Here is a 25,243-nt window from a genome sequence, read left to right as displayed (position 1 = left end):
TACAACACAGTGATTTAAATTGAAATCAAAACTCCCATTTTAAATTGACTCCAAAAATGTACTTTCAGATTTTTTATTGGATCAGTTTTTATATTTTCTTAAACTCACTCTTGCCCTCAAGTTTTGCATTTTAAGTTTTCTGAAAAATGGTAGTGGATTCTGCCAGCATGGTGACCCTTGGAATGGTACAGCTGGTCCTTAGGGAGAAAAAGTTGGTTCTGGCTGCTAAAGAGAAGAAGGTAGTCTTAGATGCTGAGGAGGAAAAGGCAGCCCTGATTACTGAGGAGATAGAGGGATTTGTGATCACAACTTTGGCCTAAGGAAAATAAGTTAACACTGGCCTTGCAAGAGAAGAAGGTATTGCTTACCCGTGAGAGGATCAGATGGAAGATGGACTTAACGTCCTGGAGGGCTTGTGAGGATGGTCGCAGCAACAATGAAGTGCCAAGTAGAGGCACAATAGTTTTCATGTCCAAAGACCTGGTTATGTCTAGGCCTAACATGTTATCTTCCATGCTGGGCGAGATACCCTGTTAGGCCTAGAGTTATCTAACCAGGTGAAGTATGCCCCCATGAAGGAACCCTTCTCAGTAAGTTTGGTTTGACCACTCAAATGTATCACTTAAATTCCAGGTATAAACAGCAGCAGCCACACCAGTCATCGGTTGATTTTGTGGATTTGTCAAGCAAGACAATGGATTATTGGGTGAAGGGCATCAAAATAAAACATTATGATGGGCAGTCCTGTTTTGTTATGACGAGGCACATTTTAAGTAATCATTTTATACAGTTGCACAAGCACCTGATAGCCTCCAGGCTCACTGTGTCAAGAGAGATTAGGAAGGAGGCTGGCCTCTGAATTAGCTCCGGAGTGTCAAAGAAGGTACCTAGGAGTGACCCAGAAAGGGTGGTTCAGGTTTTCCTCCATAGAAGGAAGACGAAGACCAGTAAAATACAGAAAAGTACCAAAAGGGGCTCCAAAAGAGTTTTGATGAAAAGGAGTCCCACGCCTCTCCAGAGCACAGGACGGGAGGTTTTGATGTACAAAAGCCATGGTGCCCAGGGTCCCCAAAATCACAGATTCCTATGGGGACTGTTCCTTAAAAGAGGGTACAAATGCCCAGATGAAGATTAAGAGGAGGGAAGTGGATGCCATTCACTGTGGGAGGAATAGATGTACATGGGTTACCTACTCTGAGAGGATGGCACTCAAAGGCTGAACCTGATAGGGCCACTTCTGACCTAGAGCTGCTACCTACACTGACAGGCCACCTGCACTAGACTGACTCCTAGATGACACTGTCAGAATTTACAGGATTTGTGGCTAGGGAAGATGTTGGCATAGAGGTACATGTCAGTTCAAAGGGGCCTAGAAAAGAGAAACACTGCTGCAGATGTGGTGAATTGTACACCATCTATCATCATCATAATGTCTTTATTTCGGCTAAAATGTGAATAAAAGCACATCTCACACATAAAAATAAATACTTCTATAAAATATTCACGTCACGTTCATCCACATAACAATAAATGAGTCTAATATAAAATTACAACTATAAACTTACAAACAGTTAAAACAGATAAAACGAGATTACAATAGATGTCCCCGTCCAACTCTGGTCATGGGACAAAAAGAAAGAATCCAAGCGATCATACCCAGCATATGAGCCAAACCAAAGCCATTTTTGGGGAAACTAATTTACTGTCTACAAGCCAGGACAATTTTTTCCGGGTATTCTTGCTTAAGCCAACACAAGGGAGACCTTCGCTCTCAATTTCCATGCCCACAACATAACTCTCAATAATGTAAATGTAAACACAATCAATTCACTTGTATTACTTTTCAAAATTCTCAAAGAATTCCAGTAGTTACTAACCTCCAACCCCTTGCATAGCAGGATAATCCATTTTTATTTTTACTAGGTTTGTTGCATTCGGAACAAAAAAATCTTTTGCTTCTGTTTGTTTTTGGGATGGAAAATGTGGTAAATCATGTGTTACCCTGCCTGTTTTTCCCCATCTAGCTGTAACAGTGTTCAAGGCCAGAACTCCCATTCTAAATTTTACATACAGGTACTTTACTGAGGGCAGATACATTCTGTCCAAATACTGTTAATAGCTAGGGGAGCACTAGTGATTAAGGTATTGTCCCATCAGCCTATCCTCAACCTGGTCATTCCAGATCTTCATTTACACAAATTTCCAGTAACCAGACTTGATATTCTGGATGTCACCCTTTCTGATACTCCCTGGTGATGCCCATACCCCTTTCATTTCAATCTCTGTAAACATAGCTGAGCCAAGGGGTGCGTTCTCCAGTGTCCAGTGAAATCAGTTCTACCACAGCGTCCGTATACCGCTTCAGCTCCTCTGAAGTCCAGAGACATACCCAGCATAATAAGGGTCTTATGGATGTCACCTGGTGGATGTTCGTAAGGGTCATATCATGTCTATGTTGTATGAGAGGTGTGCTTGTGGGTAAGTTGGGCAGGGACCTAATGAATTAATTTTCAGCCAGCGTAAGTATTTGACAATTGGTAGACCCCCGAAGTTCAGCACCATACATCGCTGCTGCCTCTGCTGCAGCTTTGTAGACAGTGAAGGCTGGGGTAATAGGTCCCCTTGAAGGGGCCTTATACTTACTTACAATGGCTGAGGTCCTTTGGTGGAGGCTGATATTACTTTTCATATTTTGTGGGACCCAGATCATATTATCCATCATTCTCACCCCTGGATAATCAAAGTGCTTCACCTTCTCTATGACACATTCTATCACCTGAACAGGGAAGTTTATTAAGTGATTGACTAGTGTACCCTAGCATTTGGCTGAGGGCTGCCTGAGTAAGAAATTGGCCTTTTCTTCATGGTCATCACAGACTTTTCCCTCTTTTTTGTCAATGTATTTTTGCTGGATTTAGACCTCTGTGCACTTTAGCCCTGCTAACCAGTTGTAAAGTGCCTGGGCTCCCTCTTTTTAACATGGTGGAATTGGCATACTTATATTTAGTATATTTAACTTACATGTAGTCCCTAGTATATGATACAGGGTGGGCCTAGGGCCTGGAAGTTAAATGACATTGAAGAACAGCAACACCTATTGTGCCACCCACTACAGTGGCAGTACAAACATGGCTCCAGGCCTAGCACTGCAGCCTTAATGTAGCCACTTACAGACCCTCACAGAGACTCATGCACCCACTCACAGACCCACTTAGTTGAACATCTACACCCCAAACTGCTAGATGGAATTACACCAAACGTGGCAGAAGGGTAGCTCTTGGTCCAGAAAGTGCCCTTTTTTGTTATTTGGTGTAAATCTGTCCCGTAGTTTCTGAGATATTAAAGGAAAAACTAATTTGTATAGCTAGGAACCCGAATTCTCCACGAATCATTCATGATGTGTCGTGACTCCACAAACCAACAGCATGCTGTGATTGAGTGGCTACCATTTTATATAATGGGAGACGGTCCCGGGCGGCTGAACATAAAGGTTGTATATTATTGAAGTGGTCATGGTAGAGGTACCCTGACCCCATGAGTGCATAGTAGGTAGTCTCTGAGGGACTGCTTATGGGCATCAAAATGCCTCAAACCAATGTTTTGTTTCATGTTTGGGGACTCTGTTGCGACACCCAATGTGACCCCATGTACCGTTGTTATGGATTTGCGAATTTTGCTGAAAAAAAACATTCATACTCTGCCTCAGAAACTAATGCACACTCTCAATTTCCCACTAAGATACTCCCACACCCACTCATGGACCCACTCAGACACTCACCTACCTACTTCGACACTCAGGCATATACTCACACCCACTTAGACACTCATGCACCCACTCACAGAGAAACTCATACACTCTGCACCCACTCACACCCACACACCAACTCATGCACCCACTATCACACCCACTCACAAACCTACTCATACTCCATACAACCATGCACCTACTCGCAGACTCAATCAGACCATGGCATACCAACTAAGACACGCACAGAAACTCATGCACCCACCTACAAACCCACTCAGAGACTTATGTACCTACTCACAGACACTCACATTCCCACTCAGAGACCCACTAAGACACTGACACATCCACTCAAAGACCCACTCAGACACTCATGTAGCCACTCAGCTACCCAACCAGACACTCACACACCCACTGAAAGACCCATTCTGACACTGATGCACTCACTCACATCCACTCAGATACACATGCAGCCACTCACAGACACACTCAGACGCTCACAGACCCAATTAGACAGTCATCCAGCCACTCACAGACCCACTCAAAGACTCGTGCATCCTCTCACAGACCTATTCAGAGGGTTCTGAACCCAATAACCTACCTACTTGGATACTCATGCACCCACTCACAGACCTACTCAGAGGCTCACGCACCCAGTCACACACCCACAAAACCACTTGCACACCCACTCACAGCCCCATTCAGCCACTGACATACGCACTCACATACCCACAATACCACTCACACACCCATGCAGCCACTCACATACCCACTCACTTGACAAGAAAACTACTCACAAAACCACTCACACACCCACTCACTTACCTAGACAGTCATTCACATACCCACTCATGGATCCCCCACAGCCACTCATGCACCTACTCACTGACCTATACAGCCACTCACAAGCCGACTCTCAAAGACTAAAGGTTATAGTTAGGATTTTTTTTAAACCTTAGAAATTCACAAAAAAAAACAAAGGTTACAGGGACGTTATAGTTAGGAAATAACATTAAAACAACATGGAAATTCACTGAAAAAATCAGAGGTTACTGGAATTTTAGAGTTAGGATATAGAATTTAAAAAACCTTAGAAATTCAATGAAAATACATTCACACATTCACTCAGACACTAATGCACCCACTCCCCTTCCCATTTAGACACTCTCACACCCACTCACAGACCCACTCAGACACTCATACACCCACTCACACACTCATGCACTCACTCACAGAACCACTCAGAGACTCATGCACCCACTCATATACCAACTCAGCTTCTCATGCACTCACTCAGAGACTCACTCACCCACTCATAGCCTCACCACCAACTCAGACACTCACTCACCCAATTACGTACCTGCTCAAATACCCACTCACAGACCCACTCAGACACTAACACACCCTGTCACTGACTCCCACAGAGACTCACACACCCACTCATAGACCCACTCAGATACTGAAACACCCATTCACAGACCAACTTACACTCACACACCCGCTCACAGAGAACCTCATGCACCCACTTACAGACCCACACAGAGACTCATGCACCCACTCACAGACCCACTCAGATACTCGCAGACCCACTCAGACACTCACAGACCCACTCAGATACTGATGCACCCGGCCATAGACCCGCTCAGACACTCATGCTGCTACTCACCTACCCACTCAGACACTAACAGTTTTGAGATGTCATCAGTGATGTCATCCATGATTTCACTGACCATGTCATGAGTAATGTAATCTGTGAGGTCATAAGCAGTGCATTGCAGGAGCATACTTTATAGTGAGCTCAAGTAACTATAACTGCTGAATTTCCATGGTTCTGTGTGTCAAATCTAAGCTTAACTAAAACATTCCTGTAACCTTTGTTTTTTTGCAGGGAATTTCTACGTTTTTATAAATTTTCCTAACTATAATTGCCCTCGTAACTTTTGTTTTTTCAGTGAATATTCATATATATGTATGTATGTGTATACATACATACATATATATTTTTAAAGGGCATAGTAGTGGAGTTAAGAATAGTAAATGTTCTTCCTTAAAAATATCTTTCGATAGTCTGTCCACAATATTAGTGTATTACGAAATTCCTAGGCTCGATAATCCATGGTACAATCTCAAAGCTGGCCACCTGTTAAACCTGCAGTGTTACAACAGGGCACAACAAACTACAAGTCTGCTTTTTCTGGAAGTGCCCAGCTATCAGTGACGACTGGACTTGGACTAGACCCCACTGTTAGCCTCTGATGTACACCCTGTTGGTCTCTAATTGTCTCCACTGCAGTCCTGGGGGCTTCATAAGTGTACCCCAGTAGTGCTTTGAGACTTAAAGGACGATGGGCCTGATTTAGAGTTTGGCAGATCGGTTACTCTGTCATAAGCATAAAGGCTATCCCATCCTCTGTATTACAAGTGCCATAGGATATAATGGACTTGTAATACAGCATACGGGATATCCGTCCTGTTTGTGACAGGGTAACCGTGTCCGCCAAACTGTAACTCAGGCCCTAAGTCAGAAGATAAAATCTTTGACCAGGATGAACCTGACTGATATATCTGACCCGTGCTCCATCACAGTCAGTCTAAAATTGTGCTTAGGTCCCAAATTTCCATTGACTGTCCTTATTGCTTTGGGCTTTTCGGTGCTATTTTTTTCTGAAACTTTAAAAATTCATATCCCTGGTTCCGTTTATTGGATTTTTCTCATTTTGTTTTTAAACTTTTACTCTGTTTTCTAATTCAGTTTAGTATGGGCTTTATTTTGCATGTTGAATGTATTAAACTACTAGTAAACTACCAGTACTGCATGAATAGTTTACATATCGCCCTAAGTTAAGCCAGCGTGCTCTGTGCAATAGCTACCAGGGATATGAGCTTGGGTTAATTTAGTGTCTTGCTTCGTTGACACTTGCAGGAGTTGTGTTTATTCCTTAAGTTGGGTAGTCACCCATCCCAAATAGTAATTCAATTTCTTACATTTAGATCGATTGTGTCTTTAGTTTTGAAATAGCTTCTTGCCTTGCTCCAGAATTTCGCTCTGTTACTCCCTCATTCTCTCTTCTACTCCCCCATCCCTGTCTCTACATATGCCTCTGTCTCTTTTTTTGAGTTTCCATCTGTTACTCTCCCAGTGTTTGTTTCTTTCTCCTTAACAAAACTCTTCTGAGTGGCATAGAATGGATGTCAATTCCTGTCTAGTGAGTATCGACTTCCTTTTTGGTTACCTTGTAGGAGCCGATACTCCTAGCAGGGCTTTACTACACTTTCTTTCATCCAGAGACTACATCTGCTAGTGTATAGAGTGTAGAACAAAGTTGATAATTAGAAAAACACTTATGAAACGATACAAGGTTCTAATATTGTTCTACATTTATAATATGTCATTTGTGGAATGTAGAACACAGTCGTAAAGTCTCTACACGTAGTGACTTTGCAGTTGCATTTGACATTTTTTGTGAATCCATCCCCTATTTCAGTAGGTGAGGACATGTAAGTCTACACTTTTGAGTAACATTATACTCGTAAATGGTGAATAGCCAAAAGTACTAAAGCTACTCAAACGTTTAAGAGTACACTTACATGTGAAGATTTACTCACGTCATTTTTTCTTTGTGTATAGTCCCTTATATCTTCATCTTCAACCATCCTGGTTATGATTAGTAGCTGTACAGGAGAGTTGGGATCAACCCTAATCAGCTGTCACCCCTCTTGGCAATGTAGACCTTGCTGCAAGTTTCCCTTCCTCTGAAATTTATCAACGTGGGGTTATAACCTATAAAATCAGTAGTGGTTCCCCTATATCTAAATGGATTGATATCAGATTTTTATAATTCTATGCCATCTTTGCCAAAGGAATTTCTCGATATTATCATCTAATAGTATGATGAACCCAAATCTGCCTTGTCCACCTTCATTTAGTCAAGAATCACAATTTTGCATTCTAGCATGACCAATTTACCACTATCAAACCCAACAGTAGCACACAATCTAAGGCAAAACTATTTTTACATCACTGTGAATGGCATCAACTTGTTGAATTACACCTCCTTCTTCTGTACCATATTTTGGCAAACTTTTACATACCCATTCTCCCACTTTTCCCGCAAATAGATTTTGGAATAACAGTTTGATAACATGACATATGGTGGTTACTGCCACACCAATAACATCTGACTTTACTGCAGTTGGTGTTTAATAAAGGTTCTTTAACTGATCTTCTTAATTGTCTCCTCGCTGTTTAGGACAACCAGTATTGCTATCTTAGAAACTTCATGTTCATCCAAACTCATTTCTTTCACCCAACTTGAAGTGTGCTCCACTTTTTGACAATAACTTCTCTTTCAATTTGAGATTATTTGTGCAACAGATCAATTGGTTCCATATAAGTTAATACATTCTTCGAATTCCCATGTTCTTGCAATATTCCTCAGACAGAAGACATTAACTGCAATCCGCTCCAATGTAGCTTGTTGGTGTGGAAAACATTTATTTCTCTCCAAAACCACATTTGTTTGCATTTAAAGCCATAATTTAAGCATTTTTACCAACATCTCATAAGTAACCCTTGGTTCTTAATCGCCATTCTCTATCTTCACCTCTTCTAAACTATCATAAATATATACCCCTTCCTCCTCAAGACTATGTCGTAACACACCATGCTTCCTAGATCCTGAAAAATGCTCACCCCCCTGTAGTCACGAAAGTAAGAATCAAAATGTTTCTTCCATCTTCACCAAGGTAAATAAAAGTTCACCTGTATACGGAAGACACTGAGGTGGCTACAAAATCTTTTCAGCTGCCACGTTGCTGAAATACAACAAACCAAAATAATAAACTAAAAAAACTTTTAAAAACAACTAACCAACAAAACAATCTTAAAGAACATGGTAAAATAATTTCATTAATGTCTTCAGTACTTCAGAGTAGCTGGGCCTGTTCACTACAATTTATAAAGTCAATTTTCAAACTGGCAATCTTGGCAGCATTTGGTGCAGATATAGATGGACTTACCCAACAAACACTACATGTTAAAAAACTGGTTAAGTGATAGAGATGTCCAATAGACAACGCGGCAACACTAGAAGAAACAAGCATTTGCAATGCAATCAGTCTTGCCTTTGGGACCTTATATGTATTTAGCTATGCAGCACATTAGCCTGGGTGCCGGATCACCTACTGTTCTTTAACATGGAGGGTAATTAAGCACCAAACTGCATGACACGCCAGGTATGAGGACACATGGAGAAAAATATTGCCTTTCAGCTGGAAATGGTATAGTCCAAAGCTCTGTTTTTAATATAATATCAGGGCCTTCGGTAGTCATATCACTTAAATACAAGATTTGAAAAAAATATTATTGTCTACGGGTGCTCGTGGAAGACAATTTCTATGGACTGGAATCTAGAGAATGCTAAAGTGAATCTTGCATTTTACTGACCTCTGCTGGTCGTTTTCCATCAAAAAATTTAAATAGAGGCAGTTGCCAGAAAAATAAAAAAATAAAGTCCCTAAGCACAAATCATTTCTGGTATTTTACTGACCTCTACTGGTCGTTTTTAATCAAGACAGGTAAATATAGGCAATTGAACAAGCAGAAAGTAACTGTGGCATTTTACTGACCTCTGCTGGTGGTTTTCTATGAAGACAGTGAAATAGAGGCAGTTGAACAGAAAAAAGTCCCTTAGCAGAAGTAGACAAGTCCTAGTGCTGATCTCCAGAGCCCACAAAGTACATACACATATAAGTATATACTAAAGTATATACAAGAGGTCTTGAAGGCTCGAATTCAAAAAGTGCAGTTTAATGATCTGACTATCGCTACAGTGCTCTATTTTTTCTGAGCTCCTGTGACCACCTTAAAATCGCCACCAGTCTGATGTGTCAATGCGTTCAGATGAGAAACGCACTCATATTTGACACGAGGAAGCACATGTAGGTCCTTTTTCCGAAAAACTAACCTGGGATGTAATAGCCAGCTATGTTGTTCTTTTTTTCAGTATCGATTTTTTACAGATTTATTTGTTTTTAATACATATTTTAATCTTTGTTTTTATTGTTATACTTTTTTCTGTATACTAAATAAAAGACTATCCGATCTGATATTTAGCTCTAGTGCATGGTTATAAATGACACAGATAAGTGTCTATTTACAGATGGGTGCAAATTAGATTCGAGCTGCAAGTGGTATGCACCCGGTTTGTACCCATATGTAAAAGAATGGAGAATAAACAATGCAAACTGTAACCACCTGTTTGTAGGTACTGTTACTGTTAAAGCTCGTGTTTCTGCTAATGGCAGCTAATGGTACAATGGATGCAATTTGCGTTTGCATCTGTTTTAGCATTATCGATATGTCTAAATGTCCCTGATTATTTACATCACATAATTCTGTGGTGCATTTAAGTGTTTTTTCCTGGAAAATTAGTTTTCTTTCGTCTTCAAATGTACTCAAGAAAGTTCCATATTATTGTAGTTGATGTTTAAGCAGTTGCTACTTCAAACTCATTGGGTTTCCTGACTGTAATGTGTGCTTTTATATTATCTAGGCTTTTGTGGCAAAGCAGGGAATACGAACAAGCAGAAGATTAACCCCTGCTAATGTGAAGGAAAAAATGGTGGATGCAAGAAGAATGCTTACAAAGCTGCGATTCTTGGCTTCGGAGGTACAGTGACACTTACGGTATTAGCACTGCGTTTTGACTCCCATGTCCAGTTGGCATTAAAGAGGAAAATGAGCTGTTAATGGCACATCAAAATTACACCGGAACAATGCTTGCAGTATGTAATAACATCTTGAACGATACCCCGACAAAGACCTGGTCTGTGGCCGAACCGCTATAAGACTAAGCCACTGAGGGCTACCCCACAGAACACACAATAATCTTGAGTTGTACTGTACATAATTACTGGTATAAGGGCTGTTTTATCGTAGGATACTTTGCACAAACTTAGAATGCACTGATTAATTGTTAAAAAAGTTAATGGTTTTAGAGTTGTTCTGAGACGTTTTATATTTTATACTTTGACGTATTTGATCTGGTTTTATTGTATGCAATGGTTTTATTTAACTATGCAAATAAATAAATATTGGCCTTCACATCAAAATAAGGGCAGTATCAAACACTTGAAGAATGAAGAGTGTATCTGAACTACTAAGAGAAAAAAACGGTAATATTTTACCACCGCCTCATGGGAGGCGATACGCTATTTGCAAACGGGAAGGGCCCCAAGGGATCCTTTCTGCTTTGTGGAGCAGACATCAATAACTGTTCCATGGACTACTGTCTGCTCCTAACAATTCTTGTGAAAGTTTTCATTTCCTTTTTTAAACTCAACCCTTTTTACTGTTAGAAAAACAGGCTGCATTAAAAAAAGATTGCTTTATTTAAAAGCAATCATAGACGGTGGTCATTTTGTATAATTTCACATTCTGAGTCAGTAACAAATTCTGGCTCAAATTATGCATATCCCGATGGTTTTCTTGCACAAATCAAACCAAGTATTACCTAAAGATATTTGTTTGGGAAAAACTTGTTGGGAGGTGGCAACACATGCAGTCTTTACAATTTGTTATAAAGTAAACCCATGGAAAAACAGCCAGAGTGATAATGCAATATGCACTTTTGCCACGTGATTAATATGCTTGACTATGAATGAAGGGGAAAGTGCCCATATTTACCCATATTGGGAATTCCCTTTATGTGTTTGCACAGAAATCACCCATGATAACTCAAATTGTTTTGTACATACCCCAAAATACACACTACCTTTGGGCATGCTAGGAACCTAGAGCTATTTAATTTTAAAGGAAGAGCAACAGCATTTTTCAGCAGGGGTGAAACACTTTTAATGAGAGAGCCTTCACATTTCTCGGTACCAAATAGGTATTGTGAGATTGTGAGTAATTGAACTTTTATATTTCGATTTCAAGCACTGGGAACGCCCTACCTTGGTTGTGCCTTAGCTGTGGTGGAACAATGCAAAGCCATGAGGACAGAGACAGGCAACAGGCTCAGAATAAAGCTTTATTCTTTACCTTTCGAACTTTCATGGATACACACGCATGAGTCGTCCAGTCCACCGTAAATTACATTAACAGTCCATACATTTAAAATGCCTGACAAGCATTACCTGGTGTCTACTTAGTAACACAATATCCTTCGTTGGCAAAGACCCAAACTTCAATCAATGAGACGGCTTTATGCTGAATTCCACCACCCTCCTAGTCCATCATACTTCAGACTTTTACCCAGGCCACATGTAATGCCTATGAGTTTTACTCATTTCCCAGATGTCTATTTTTCTTTTGCAATCGTACATTATACTTTTTCTAGTCAATCTGGCAGCCTCTAATGACCATCTGCATTGTCTTGAAGGTCTGGACCATGGAGAATGTTTGCTCATCAGTGCTAATTTCTCCAAATATTAAATGGACTTGAAGTGGCATATGAACCATTAATAACCAGGAGCAACTGATGTAAATTGTAACAAAACATTAATGGGCCTATTACGATGGCGGTTGGACAGCAACAGATGGCTTGTTGGTTCCATTCCAACCGCAATCTGCTGCTGCGGTCCGACTGATACATTACAAAGTCTGCGGTCGGGGGCAGCAGCTGGGGGGACCATCTAACACTTTCCAATTGGAAACATAACATAATACCCTCCTGCCTAGGGATTATGATGACAGTTTCTGACATTGAAAGGCTGTTGGAAAGTGTTTTGGGGGCCCCTAGCAGGGCCTCCTTCCACATGGCCCTCTGCAATGCGTGCAGAGGGGCACCTATGGTGTCCCCTAAACATTTCTGCAATGTGTGGCAGGCACCGTGTGGTGCCTGCCATAGGTTGGAGGGATGTTCTCAAACATGCCTTTTACAATGACAGCTTGTGCTGCGGGCATTTTCCGCCGCTGCACAAGCTTCAATTGTAAACTGCATGTTTGCGACCTCCCTATGTGCGGTTGTATCGTAATACCAAGGTCGAAACCGCCGACCTAGGGCAAAGCGGTTTCCAGACCACTACGGTGTCTGGCAGACGCAAGTCCTTACGGTACGCTCGACATTGTATTCAGTGTCTAAATGTTTGATTCACCAAAAACAAAATGCCCCACACAGATCTTTGTGAAGAATAATTAGAATGTTGGCTTTAATTAAATCACAATATTCCTCAAAAGGCCACAAATGCCTGGAGATCACACAGTGCAAGTTAAATATATAAAACATGTGTATGTGTACAAGGTAGAGGGCCTACATGAGTCAAGTAAAAATGTTGGTACAAAATCAGTTTTGTGCGTCCAGCAGGCCTAGTAATGGCAGAAGATGGTTCTGGTGTGACTGCCTTTTACATAAGCATCACACACATTTGTGAAACTAGATTCACTTCTGTACTCATTCTAGAGTATATATGCCCAAACAAGGTACTTCCACATCCTTAATCCGAGAGTTATGAGAAGATAGAATAAGACAATGATCACCTTTATTGCCCTGATTATAGCCAAACCCATCAATGGTAATGAGGCACAGAAGGATAGTGATGCTTATCATGTATGTCAGGGCGATCATGATGATATGGAGAACCACTAGATGAAGAAACACAGCATCCATAATTCCAGGATGAAGATGACAATGGATTCCAATATGAACACCCCAGCTATGACCTGGGCTATGACTCTTCTGAAAGTAATTGCTATCAAGAACCTTCATTGCGGGTTCCTGTGGACCTGATGAATAATCTCCAGCAAATGATTCACAATCTATTGAAGAGGAGAGGGCTATATCTATACTACTATTATAAAGAGAGAGCCCAAACCTTTGAGGCGGGTAAGCTTAGGAACCACAGCGCCAACCGGGACACCGCATGCAGCATTGGAAAGGTGAGGCAAAGCAGATGGACATAGGCTATACACCAGCGCAACATATACTTTGCAAGGGACAAAGCACGTTGCGGGACAAAGTAGTCCGATGGAAGTAGCACCGGCTCTGAGGAGCATACGCCACCTGCAGCATGGGAATAGCATCTGTGCAGGGGTGTGAGAATAGCGTCCTACTGGAAGTAGCACCGGCTTTGAGGAGCATACGCCGCCTGCAGTGTGGGAATAGCGTCTGTGCAGGGAATAGCATCTGTGCAGGGGTGTGAGAATAGCGTAGGGCTCTGAGGAGCATACGTTGCCTGCAGCGTGGGAATAGCGTCTGTGCAGGGAATAGCGTCTGTGTAGGGGTGTGAGAATAGCGTCCAATGACGTGGGCAGAGCGTCCCATGGTGTGTGCGGATAGCGTCGTAGCGTCCTATGACGTGGGCAGAGCGTCCCATGGTGTGTGCGGATAGCGTCGTATCACGTAGATGGTAACGGTGTCTAAGTGCACCTGGGCACATTGTGCAGGCCAAGATGGATGAGGCGCGTGTGCACACTGTGTCATTGGGGTAAATTCGGGACACACACAGCATCGCGTACAGAGGCACCCGGGAACATTGTGCAGGCCAAAACGGGTAAGGCGCGTTTCCGCACTGTGTCATTGGGGTGGATTACAGACACGCACAGCATCTGCATCAGCACAGCATCGCGGTGCCACTTAGGGACACTGTGAGGCCACACACGCTGAACGTTGGCGCCGTCATTATTGAATGCAGAGCCTGACATTCTTTTTTATACCCGGACAACGTCGGGACGGGCTGCTAGTAGATTAATAACATGACAGACCTATCCCTGTGTACATCCAAGCTCCAATGGGGGTTCCTGCTGGTTAAGGTCCCAAAAAAATATTCCTTATAGTCTCAGATTATCTTCCATTTCACTTCGAAATCAAGCATGCACTGACTCCCACCTGTGCAAATTCCTGCCTTATTGTCTCAAGAAGTTTCCTCCATTGGCTGGTGCATTCACTTGACTCTGGGAAAATATAGGATTGTTGAGACTTCATAAAGTAGCCCCAATCTTTTTCTCAATATCAAGAGCAACCTGTCTTGTTGGACTTGGCCATCTCTGCAGGGTCCCCCCAAACATTTTGCCTTTAGCCTCCACTTTTTACTAAATGTGTTTCTGCTGGCCATAAGACTCTGTGCTAAAGTGCTTGTGCTCCCTTCTATAAACATGGTTAAATTGGTTCTTGCCTGTTTGGCATCTTTAATGTACTTATAAGTCTCTAGTAAAATGGCAATACATGTGCCTAGGACCTGTAAATTAAATGCTAAGAGTGGGACTGCAGCACTGATTGTGCCACCCAATTAAGTAGCCCTTGAACATACCTCAGGACTGCAGTTGCAGTCTGTGTGTTTGCAGTTTTAAACTGCCACTTCTACCTGATAAAATAAACCTTTTGCATGGACCAACCCTTCCTGTTTAAAGCATATCAGTCACTCCTAGGGTAGGCCCTGGACAGCCCAGAGGGCAGAGTGCAATTTATTTAAAAAGCAGGGCATGTACTTTTAGGTTTTACATACCCTGGCAGTGAAAACTCTTACTTTTATGTTTTACTACTGCAAGGCCTACCTCTTCAATAGATAACATAGGAGTTAGAGTTACCTTATTACATTTATAAGTGTAATGTCCAAACGTGAGTAGGTAACCAGTATATGTTTGGTGTCACTGGATTTTGTTGTTTTGGTCTTGTTTTACTTATTACATTTGGTCTATTATTCTAATATGGTGTGGGATCTTTTTGTGTGTTTTCACTGTTTTACTGTTTAAAGTATTGCACAAATTCATTACACATTACCTCTAAGTTAAGCTGGACTGCTCTGTGCCAAGCTACCAGGGGGCTGGATACAGGTTAATTTGGGGTTTGCTAGTTCCTCACCCTGACAAAGATTGTGGTTGCTTTTTGGCCAGGGCTCACACCCCAATAAACCAGTAACCCAGTCAGCCAGTAGCCCGATTTCTTACATATCTGGTATTCTACTCCCCTCAATTTTCCCAGAATTGAGGGCTGCTATAACCCTTCTTTGCAATTGTTCTTCTCTTTCACTCCAGTCTAATAGCGCTAATTCATTGTATTTACACACTTATGAATGAACCTTTCAGCGCCCTGACATTCTACTTCAGCTGGAGCTTAATAATACATGTTCTTGAGGCCTTCATAATAGTCTTTAAAAAGGACAGCTTTCCGAATGAGTTATGAAAGGCTCATTAATAGGGCAATTAGTTTTCTTTATATAATATAGACATGGATGAGCACTGGGCAGGGTTTTGAATAAGCAGTAGAGCTTAAAGAATGAGGTATTAGTTTGTTTAGGAATTGGGATATATAAGACAAACATAACTCCACACAAAAACAATGAGCATCGAGCATGTGGGATGGACTTGAGTCAAGTTCTGCTATCACTTCCTCATGGGAATATAGAGGACGGAAGCGATGTAAGCTCTCCTTTTTTAAAGGCTAATGCTCTAAACATAGTGTTAGAAGTAAGGAATATGTAATTCCCATTCCTCCTAGTGATGTACTGTGGTATATGTGCCTGCTATGTTCACACATGACTGTCTCTTTCAATTCTCTCACAGCCCCAGTGCACACTCCCCGATGTGCTGGTCTGGATTCTCAGCAATAACAAGCGTGTTGCCTATGCTCGGATACCAGCACAAGATGTGCTCTATTCTGTTGTGGAGGAGGAAAAAGGAAAAGATTGTGCAAAAATGCATACAGTGTTTTTTCAGGTAAGTAGGATTCGGAGAATGGCCGCTAATTCAAGGTGCCAATTAACAATAGCTTATAAAAAAAATAACGACACACAAAAATAAAGAGGAAAAATATATGGAAGGCTGAAAATATCTTCAGTGATGGTTAAGTATTATAATAGTCTCGTCGCACAAAGTATTATTTTAATAAGAAAAAAAGCATATTAATATCAGGAGACTAAGGATAGGCTTAATTTTGGGCGGTTTCATGAAGCTTTTATGCCTTTTTTAAACTAGAGATTATTATAAATATTAGTTTACCTTAAATAGTACAAACTGGCGTACACATGGTCCCTCACGTTATTCATTTTCACTATGTACATGTACCCCACATGTACATAGTGTACATGTGGGGTATATGAGGTTTTGCGTATTATTCGTTTTCCTTATATCTATTTGCAGTTTCGCAGTCATAGCATAAGTGTTTCATCCTGTGTCATTTGCATTCTTTTACTATTAAAGAAAAAATAGGATTGTCATACTTCATTGTACTCTTTAGCTGTTTTAATCACCAGACATGAAATGCCAATTTTCAAAGTATTTTTCTTTCTTATTACCTTTGGCATAGAAGATGTATTTTAAAATGCAGTATTATTTCTTCGTTCTTATTTTTAGATTTTTCTGGGATCTTTTAACTAACGATCTTTTGAGTTGCAGAGTACATTGCCCCACTGAGATATTTTACTGAAAATGCAATATTTAAAACATGAACTATCTCTCTCTCTTTCTGTACACTCCAACTCCTTCACTCTGGCCTCCCTCATAGTCCCTTGTCCCTTACTTTCTACACTCATCTTCAAAACACATCTCAGCCAATTTCTAGACGTCACCAAGGCCTTTAATTTAGAATGTTACAACTGTGCAGAAGATATAATGTTGTCGTCAACATCAAAAACCCAATGGATCTCAACTGCTCTGGTCTAGACCATTTCTTCCAAGCAATGGATCAATGATTGCTGATCAACCACTGAATCTCAGTTCTTCAAAAATTAAAATGTTCCTCTGTAGGGATTGGGGAATTACCACCTTATGATCATCGGCCCAAAGTACTTGGACCATCTCCAAAGACATCAGCCAAAGTAAGAAACCCAAGAGTGATAATTGATTCCAATTAGTCTCTTGGGTCAGTGTTTCCCTCCCAGCCCCACAATTTCCATAATAGTGTTCCTTCATCTTCAGTTCACAAAAGTCAAAATGTCTCCCACCTGCTCAGATAAACACCATTGCAAGTCCTCTATTTCAGTCTTGTCTTGAGTATGGAAATGCTGTTCTACAACACTAAATAATTCCTGGTCCATATCATGACAGTAACCCAGTTCACAGCTTGTCTTTTTTCCTCCACCAAATGGTTTAATCACATCACGCCCATCCCCAGGTACTCCTATGGCTTCCTGTTGAGGCGCTACATTTGTCCATTCCCTCTGGACAGCAACAACACAGGACACTCAACTGCATCTGCATTCATCTGCATACTGATCGGTCTTCCTGGGCAGATGGGAGAAGAGGGGCTCACACTCCACTTGAATAGGTAGTGTACTGTCCCCACAAAAAGGGTGGATTTGCCGCCAATAGCTAGAATGGCAGACAGGAGTGGGAAGAAAGGGGGACCTGTGCACTTCAGAGGGCTCCTTTGAAGTCACCCACACATTAAAGGCACTTTTTGGTATAGGTACTGGGGCTCTGACCTATTCAAAACAGACACTTTTTGGACCTGTAACCAAACACTGCTGGTTCTACATCTGCACATTGCCAGAAGGACTGATGTGCTGCCAGGAGGCACTGCCACTTTGCTAACTGCTCTGCTGTGTTGGCCTGCTGCTTGTTCAGATGCTGGAGGGACTGCCACTTTTCTACGTGCCTTGTTGGGCTGGCCTGATGCCTGCTACCTTTATGCTGACCTAAAGCATCCTCCAAGGGCTTTCTGGCATTACCCCTGTTCCCAAAGTCTCAGGGTCATTAAAGACTTCAGCCTACTACTGCTGTGGGACCCTGCAACTGGTGAGTCCAGCAGCCTGAACCTGACAAAGATCAACCGTGCCTGATCGCTAACTCTACTTTGCCAAAATACTTCACCGGCACTGATTGAGTTTGCTGTGTCTACCGTTCCAAAAACAACAATTGATGGACAGAATGCAGATCAATGTCATACATTCACCCCAGTACAGGGATCTGGGCCTAAATCCATTGTTTTTTTGCACTCCACACCACCCCAGTTCAGACATGGCCATATGCAAATCAGCCTTGACCCTGTGCCTCATGGAAACAGTCCAGCCCGAACTGCCAAGCCATGTCTTTCCTGGACCGGAATCAAGCATCCTAGGACCGGTTTCTGGCTATCAGCCGTCTTCAGCCAGGATAGCTTGACTCCAGTGGTGTGGAGAGCATGGGACTCACGTCTGAGCATACCCATCCCACTCGGGGTGACAAATGCAAAAACAACAATTGATGGACAGAATGCAGATCAATGTCATACATTCACCCCAGTACAGAGATCTGGGTCTAAATCCATTGTTTTTTTGCACTCCACACCACCCCAGTTCAGACATGGCCATATGCAAATCAGCCTTGACCCTGTGCCTCATGGGAACAGTCCAGCCGGAACTGCCAAGCCATGTCTTTCCTGTACCGGAATCAAGCATCCTAGGCCCGGTTTCTGGCTATCAGCCGTCTTCAGCCAGGATAGCTTGACTCCAGTGGTGTGGAGAGCATGGGACTCACGTCTGAGCATACCCATCCCACTCGGGGTGACAAATGCAAAAACAACAATTGATGGACAGAATGCAGATCAATGTCATACATTCACCCCAGTACAGAGATCTGGGCCTAAATCCATAGTTTTTTTGCACTCCACACCACCCCAGTTGAGACATGGCCATATGCAAATCAGCCTTGACCCTGTGCCTCAGGGGAACAGTCCAGTCCGAACTGCCAAGCCATGTCTTTCCTGGACCGGAATCAAGCATCCTAGGACCGGTTTCTGGCTATCAGCCGTCTTCAGCCAGGATAGCTTGACTCCAGTGGTGTGGAGAGCATGGGACTCACGTCTGAGCATACCCATCCCACTCGGGGTGACAGATGCAAAAACAACAATTGATGGACAGAATGCAGATCAATGTCATACATTCACCCCAGTACAGAGATCTGGGCCTAAATCCATCGTTTTTTTGCGCTCCACACCACCCCAGTTCAGACATGGCCATATGCAAATCAGCCTTGACCCTGTGCCTCATGGGAACAGTCCAGCCCGAACTGCCAAGCCATGTCTTTCCTGGACCGGAATCAAGCATCCTAGGACCGGTTTCTGGCTATCAGCCGTCTTCAGCCAGGATAGCTTGACTCCAGTGGTGTGGAGAGCATGGGACTCACGTCTGAGCATACCCATCCCACTCGGGGTGACAAATGCAAAAACAACAATTGATGGACAGAATGCAGATCAATGTCATACATTCACCCCAGTACAGAGATCTGGGCATAAATCCATCGTTTTTTTGCACTCCACACCACCCTAGTTCAGACATGGCCATTTGCAAATCAACCTTGACCCTGTGCCTCATGGGAACAGTCCAGCCCGAACTGCCAAGCCATGTCTTTCCTGGACCGGAATCAAGCATCCTAGGACCAGTTTCTGGCTATCAGCCGTCTTCAGCCAGGATAGCTTGACTCCAGTGGTGTGGAGAGCATGGGACTCACGTCTGAGCATACCCATCCCACTCGGGGTGACAAATGCAAAAACAACAATTGATGAACAGAATGCAGATTAATGTCATACATTCACCCCGGTACAGAGATCTGGGCCTAAATGCATCGTTTTTTTGCACTCCACACCACCCCAGTTCAGACATGGCCATATGCAAATCAGCCTTGACCCTGTGCCTCATGGGAACAGTCCAGCCCGAACTGCCAAGCCATGTCTTTCCTGGACCGGAATCAAGCATCCTAGGACCGGTTTCTGGCTATCAGCCGTCTTCAGCCAGGATAGCTTGACTCCAGTGGTGTGGAGAGCATGGGACTCACGTCTGAGCATACCCATCCCACTCAGTGTGACAAATGCAAAAACAACAATTGATGGACAGAATGCAGATCAATGTCATACATTCACCCCAGTACAGAGATCTGGGCCTAAATCCATCTTTTTTTTGCACTCCACACCACCCCAGTTCAGACATGGCCATATGCAAATCAGCCTTGACCCTGTGCCTCATGGGAAAAGTCCAGCCCGAACTGCCAAGCCATGTCTTTCCTGGACCGGAATCAAGCATCCTAGGACCGGTTTCTGGCTATCAGCCGTCTTCAGCCAGCATAGCTTGACTCCAGTGGTGTGGAGAGCATGGGACTCACGTCTGAGCATACCCATCCCACTCGTGGTGACAAATGCAAAAACAACAATTGATGGACAGAATGCATATCAATGTCATACATTCACCCCAGTACAGAGATCTGGGCCTAAATCCATCGTTTTGTTGCACTCCACACCACCCCAGTTCAGACATGGCCATATGCAAATCAGCCTTGACCATGTGCCTCATGGGAACAGTCCAGCCCGAACTGCCAAGCCATGTTTTTCCTGGACCGGAATCAAGCATCCTAGGACCGGTTTCTGGCTATCAGCAGTCTTCAGACAGAATAGCTTGACTCCAGTGGTGTGGAGAGCATGGGACTCCCGTCTGAGCATACCCATCCCACTCGGGGTGACAAATGCAAAAACAACAATTGATGGACAGAATGCAGATCAATGTCATACATTCACCCCAGTACAGAGATCTGGGCCTAAATCCATCGTTTTTTTGCACTCCACACCACCCCAGTTCAGACATGGCCATATGCAAATCAGCCTTGACCCTGTGCCTTATGGGAACAGTCCAGCCCGAACTGCCAAGCCATGTCTTTCCCGGACCGGAATCAAGCATCCTAGGCCCGGTTTCTGGCTATCAGCCGTCTTCAGCCAGGATAGCTTGACTCCAGTGGTGTGGAAAGCATGGGACTCACGTCTGAGCATACCCATCCCACTCGGGGTGACAAAATGCAAAAACAACAATTGATGGACAGAATGCAGATCAATGTCATGGATTCACCCCAGTACAGAGATCTGGGCCTAAATCCATCGTTTTTTTGCACTCCACACCACCCCAGTTCAGACAAGGCCATATGCAAATCAGCCTTGACCCTGTGCCTCATGGGAACAGTCCAGCCCGAACTGCCAAGCCATGTCTTTCCTGGACCAGAATCAAGCATCCTAGGACAGGTTTCTGGCTATCAGCCGTCTTCAGCTATGAAAGCTTGACTCCAGTGGTGTGGAGAGCATGAGACTCACGTCTGAGCATACCCATCCCACTTGGGGTGACAAATGCAAAAACAACAATTGATGGACAGAATGCAGATCAATGTCATACATTCACCCCAGTACAGAGATCTGGGCCTAAATCCATAGTTTTTTTGCACTCCACACCACCCCAGTTCAGACATGGCCATATGCAAATCAGCCTTGACCCTGTGCCTCATGGGAACAGTCCAGCCCGAACTGCCAAGCCATGTCTTTCCTGGACCGGAATCAAGCATCCTAGGACTGGTTTCTGGCTATCAGCCGTCTTCAGCCAGGATAGCTTGACTCCAGTGGTGTGGAGAGCATGGGACTCACGTCTGAGCATACCATCCCACTCGGGGTGACAAATGCAAAAACAACAATTGATGGACAGAATGCAGATCAATGTCATACATTCACCCCAGTACAGAGATCTGGGCCTAAATCCCTCGTTTTTTTGCACTCCACACCACCCCAGTTCAGACATGGCCATATGCAAATCAGCCTTGACCATGTGCCTCATGGGAACAGTCCAGCCCGAACTGCCAAGCCATGTCTTTCCTGAACCGGAATCAAGCATCCTAGGCCCGGTTTCTGGCTATCAGCCGTCTTCAGCCAGGATAGCTCGACTTCAGTGGTGTGGAGAGCATGGGACTCACGTCTGAGCATACCCATCCCACTCGGGGTGACAAATCAAAAATAGCAATCAACGCTACGTCCATCACCACCTTTGGTTTTTCTTTGTTCGCCCTAAGTTGGCACGGTATGCTCAGACGTGAGTCCCTTGCTCACTTTGCCACTGGAGTCAAGCAAGCCCGGTTGAAGACGGCTGTAATGCCAGAAACCGGTCCTGGGAAGCTTTATTCCGGTCCAGGGAAGACAGGCAGTTCGGACTGGACTGTTCCCATGAGGCACAGAGTCAGATTGATTTGCATATGACCATGTCTGAACTGGGGTGGCGGAGTGAGCTAAAGAACGGTGATGGATTAAACCCAGATCAGTTGACTGGGGATGAGTGTTTGTATTGTCAACGCTCCGTCCATCACCACCTTTGGTTTTTCTTCGTTCGCCCTAAGGTGGCAGGGTATGCTCAGACGTGAGACGTGGAGAAGAGTCTTGCCGGTGGCAGAGGCAGGCTCAATCCACTTAGCGCTCTGGGTGTTATCAGCTGCACGGATAGCGTTGCACGTTTAGCGCGCTGTTTTTAATTGTTGCGACTGAAGCTCTTTTAAAATACTTTACTGTGTATGTTGATACTGATTTTAAAACTTGAATTTGACTGTGAAAACTGTGAAAACTGCATTGCACTATACCTGCTCCCCTCGTAATTCTCCAGGCTGAGTCAGAGCTTGGGGAATCCACATAGTCCGCCCACTCCCGCCCTGTTCCGCCGCGTCCAATCACGGGCGTTTGAGCGGAGGGTGAGGAGGAGCCCAGCACTTCCGGGTTCAGGGCTCACAGCGCAGCGCTCTGGCGACACTGTGAGTGGCTACTATTTAAAGTCCAGGTTAAGCGCACTCGCGCTGTGGAGAAGAGTCTTGCCGGTGGCAGAGGCAGGCTCAATCCACTTAGCGCTCTGGGTGTTATCAGCTGCACGGATAGCGTTGCACGTTTAGCGCGCTGTTTTTAATTGTTGCGACTGAAGCTCTTTTAAAATACTTTACTGTGTATGTTGATACTGATTTTAAAACTTGAATTTGACTGTGAAAACTGTGAAAACTGCATTGCACTATACCTGCTCCCCTCGTAATTCTCCAGGCTGAGTCAGAGCTTGGGGAATCCACATAGTCCGCCCACTCCCGCCCTGTTCCGCCGCGTCCAATCACGGGCGTTTGAGCGGAGGGTGAGGAGGAGCCCAGCACTTCCGGGTTCAGGGCTCACAGCGCAGCGCTCTTGCGACCCCCCTACCCTCTATAAATGTGTTTGGGTCAGCGTCCGCGCAGCGGACGCGTGCAGCGGGCGCGCCGGAAGCGCGCCGAAGTCGAGCCAAAGTCCAGCCCGTCTGCGCCCGTCCGCGACAGGACGGGGCGCGGGGCCAGGGACCCTGGTCTCATATCATCCCCTACTTTACGCTATGATAGAGAGGAGCTGTTTGCTCTGTGTCCTGAGATCTCCCTTAATTGCATACACTCCATGGAGGTGCTATCACTACATGCTTGCCCTCTATGTTCTTTCAAACCCCTCAATCCATCTCGGGTGGCTCCTGCAAATAGGCAGGCCAAGGCAGGATTGATTAACTGCCGCTCTCTCGGTAAACACAGTATTCAAATTTACCATCTACTCGAGGACGAGGAATTTGATATACTGTTTTTTACCGAGACGTGGCTGGGAGAACTCTCTGATCCTGACATCATAGAGGCTTTGCCCCCTGGCTATTCCCTTGCTAGACTGGATAGGAAGGAGGGCAGGGGGGGGGGATTGCCATTGCTACTAGAGCTGCTATGCAATGCACCCTTTTGCCTTTGAACATTGATCATTGTGAAGCTGGTGTTTTCACTATAAACATGGGACCGCAAACCTCCCTTTCAGGCATCCTTGTGTACAGACCTCCTGGTAGGATGTATGATTTTATTGCCAACCTGTTGGAGGTCACTGCTCACCATGCGATCAGGAAAAAGAGCTTCCTTGTGCTTGGCGACTTGAATGCCCACTTTGATGACCCCTTAGATAGGGAGGCGAGCGACATTAGGTCCGAACTCCATTCCCTACAGCTTGATCTCATAAATCAGGACCCTACTCACAGACTTGGGCACCTCCTGGATCCCATCTTCGGTAACCACTCTAGAGTACAATCCTCTACACCGATCCCGGTCCCTTGGTCCGATCATCTTGTCATTCCTTTTTCCATTCAGTCTTCCGAGGATGAATCAAAAAAAGACTCTGAGCAGCGATACCCGCGGCGGAAGTGGAAATCCTTTTCCCAGGCTACCTTCAATGAACATCTCACATTAGGTGGTCCGATGGGAGGCATGGACTGTGAAACTGCATACAGTCACCTACAATCCCGCATTTTAGGCGCCCTTGATAAAACCGCCCCCATTCGTAATGGGAGTAATCCTAAAAATACGAGGAAAACCACTTCATGGTACACTCCTGAACTCCAAACGCTCAAATCTGCTTGTAAAAAGCTGGAGCGTGCATGGCGTGTTAACTTTTGCCCAATGATTAAAACAAAATATAAAAAAATGCAGAGGGAGTACTATAGAGAAGTTCGCTTCTCTAAAGCCGCCCACTACAAAAATCGGATTGATGAGGCAGAGAACTCCTCGAAGGAGCTCTTTAAAATCTTTAAGGAGATCTCTGTACTCTCGACTGATAATAGGTCCTCCAGTGACTCAGTAGACACCTGCAATAGGATTGCGAGATACTTCTCGGGAAAGATCTCGGATATCTATGCAAGCTTCTCTGGAAACCTGACCGACACCTATGATCTCACGGAAGACAGAGAGGTTAGTCCCACGGACTCTTGTTTACACAGCTTCCTGGTCCCTCCACCTGATGTATTGGTAAATGTTTGCCAAAG

At 44.0% G+C, this 25,243-nt stretch overlaps 1 protein-coding gene across 1 annotated transcript in view; it reads left to right on the top strand.

Moving 5' to 3' along the window:
• The window catches only part of LOC144768501 (fer-1-like protein 4), a 936,890-nt gene that overhangs the window by 478,876 nt on the left and 432,771 nt on the right, over window positions 1–25,243 (top strand). Inside the window, exons 21-22 of the mRNA XM_078652210.1 lie at window positions 10,300–10,416; window positions 16,248–16,400. Coding sequence (XP_078508336.1) covers window positions 10,300–10,416; window positions 16,248–16,400 — 270 coding nt within the window. The remainder of the gene's footprint in view (window positions 1–10,299; window positions 10,417–16,247; window positions 16,401–25,243) is intronic.

Source organism: Lissotriton helveticus, chromosome 7 (assembly GCF_964261635.1).
Source record: "Lissotriton helveticus chromosome 7, aLisHel1.1, whole genome shotgun sequence".
In the NCBI taxonomy this organism is placed as follows: Eukaryota; Metazoa; Chordata; class Amphibia; order Caudata; family Salamandridae; genus Lissotriton; species Lissotriton helveticus.
This window is presented reverse-complemented; position numbering and strand designations above follow the sequence as displayed.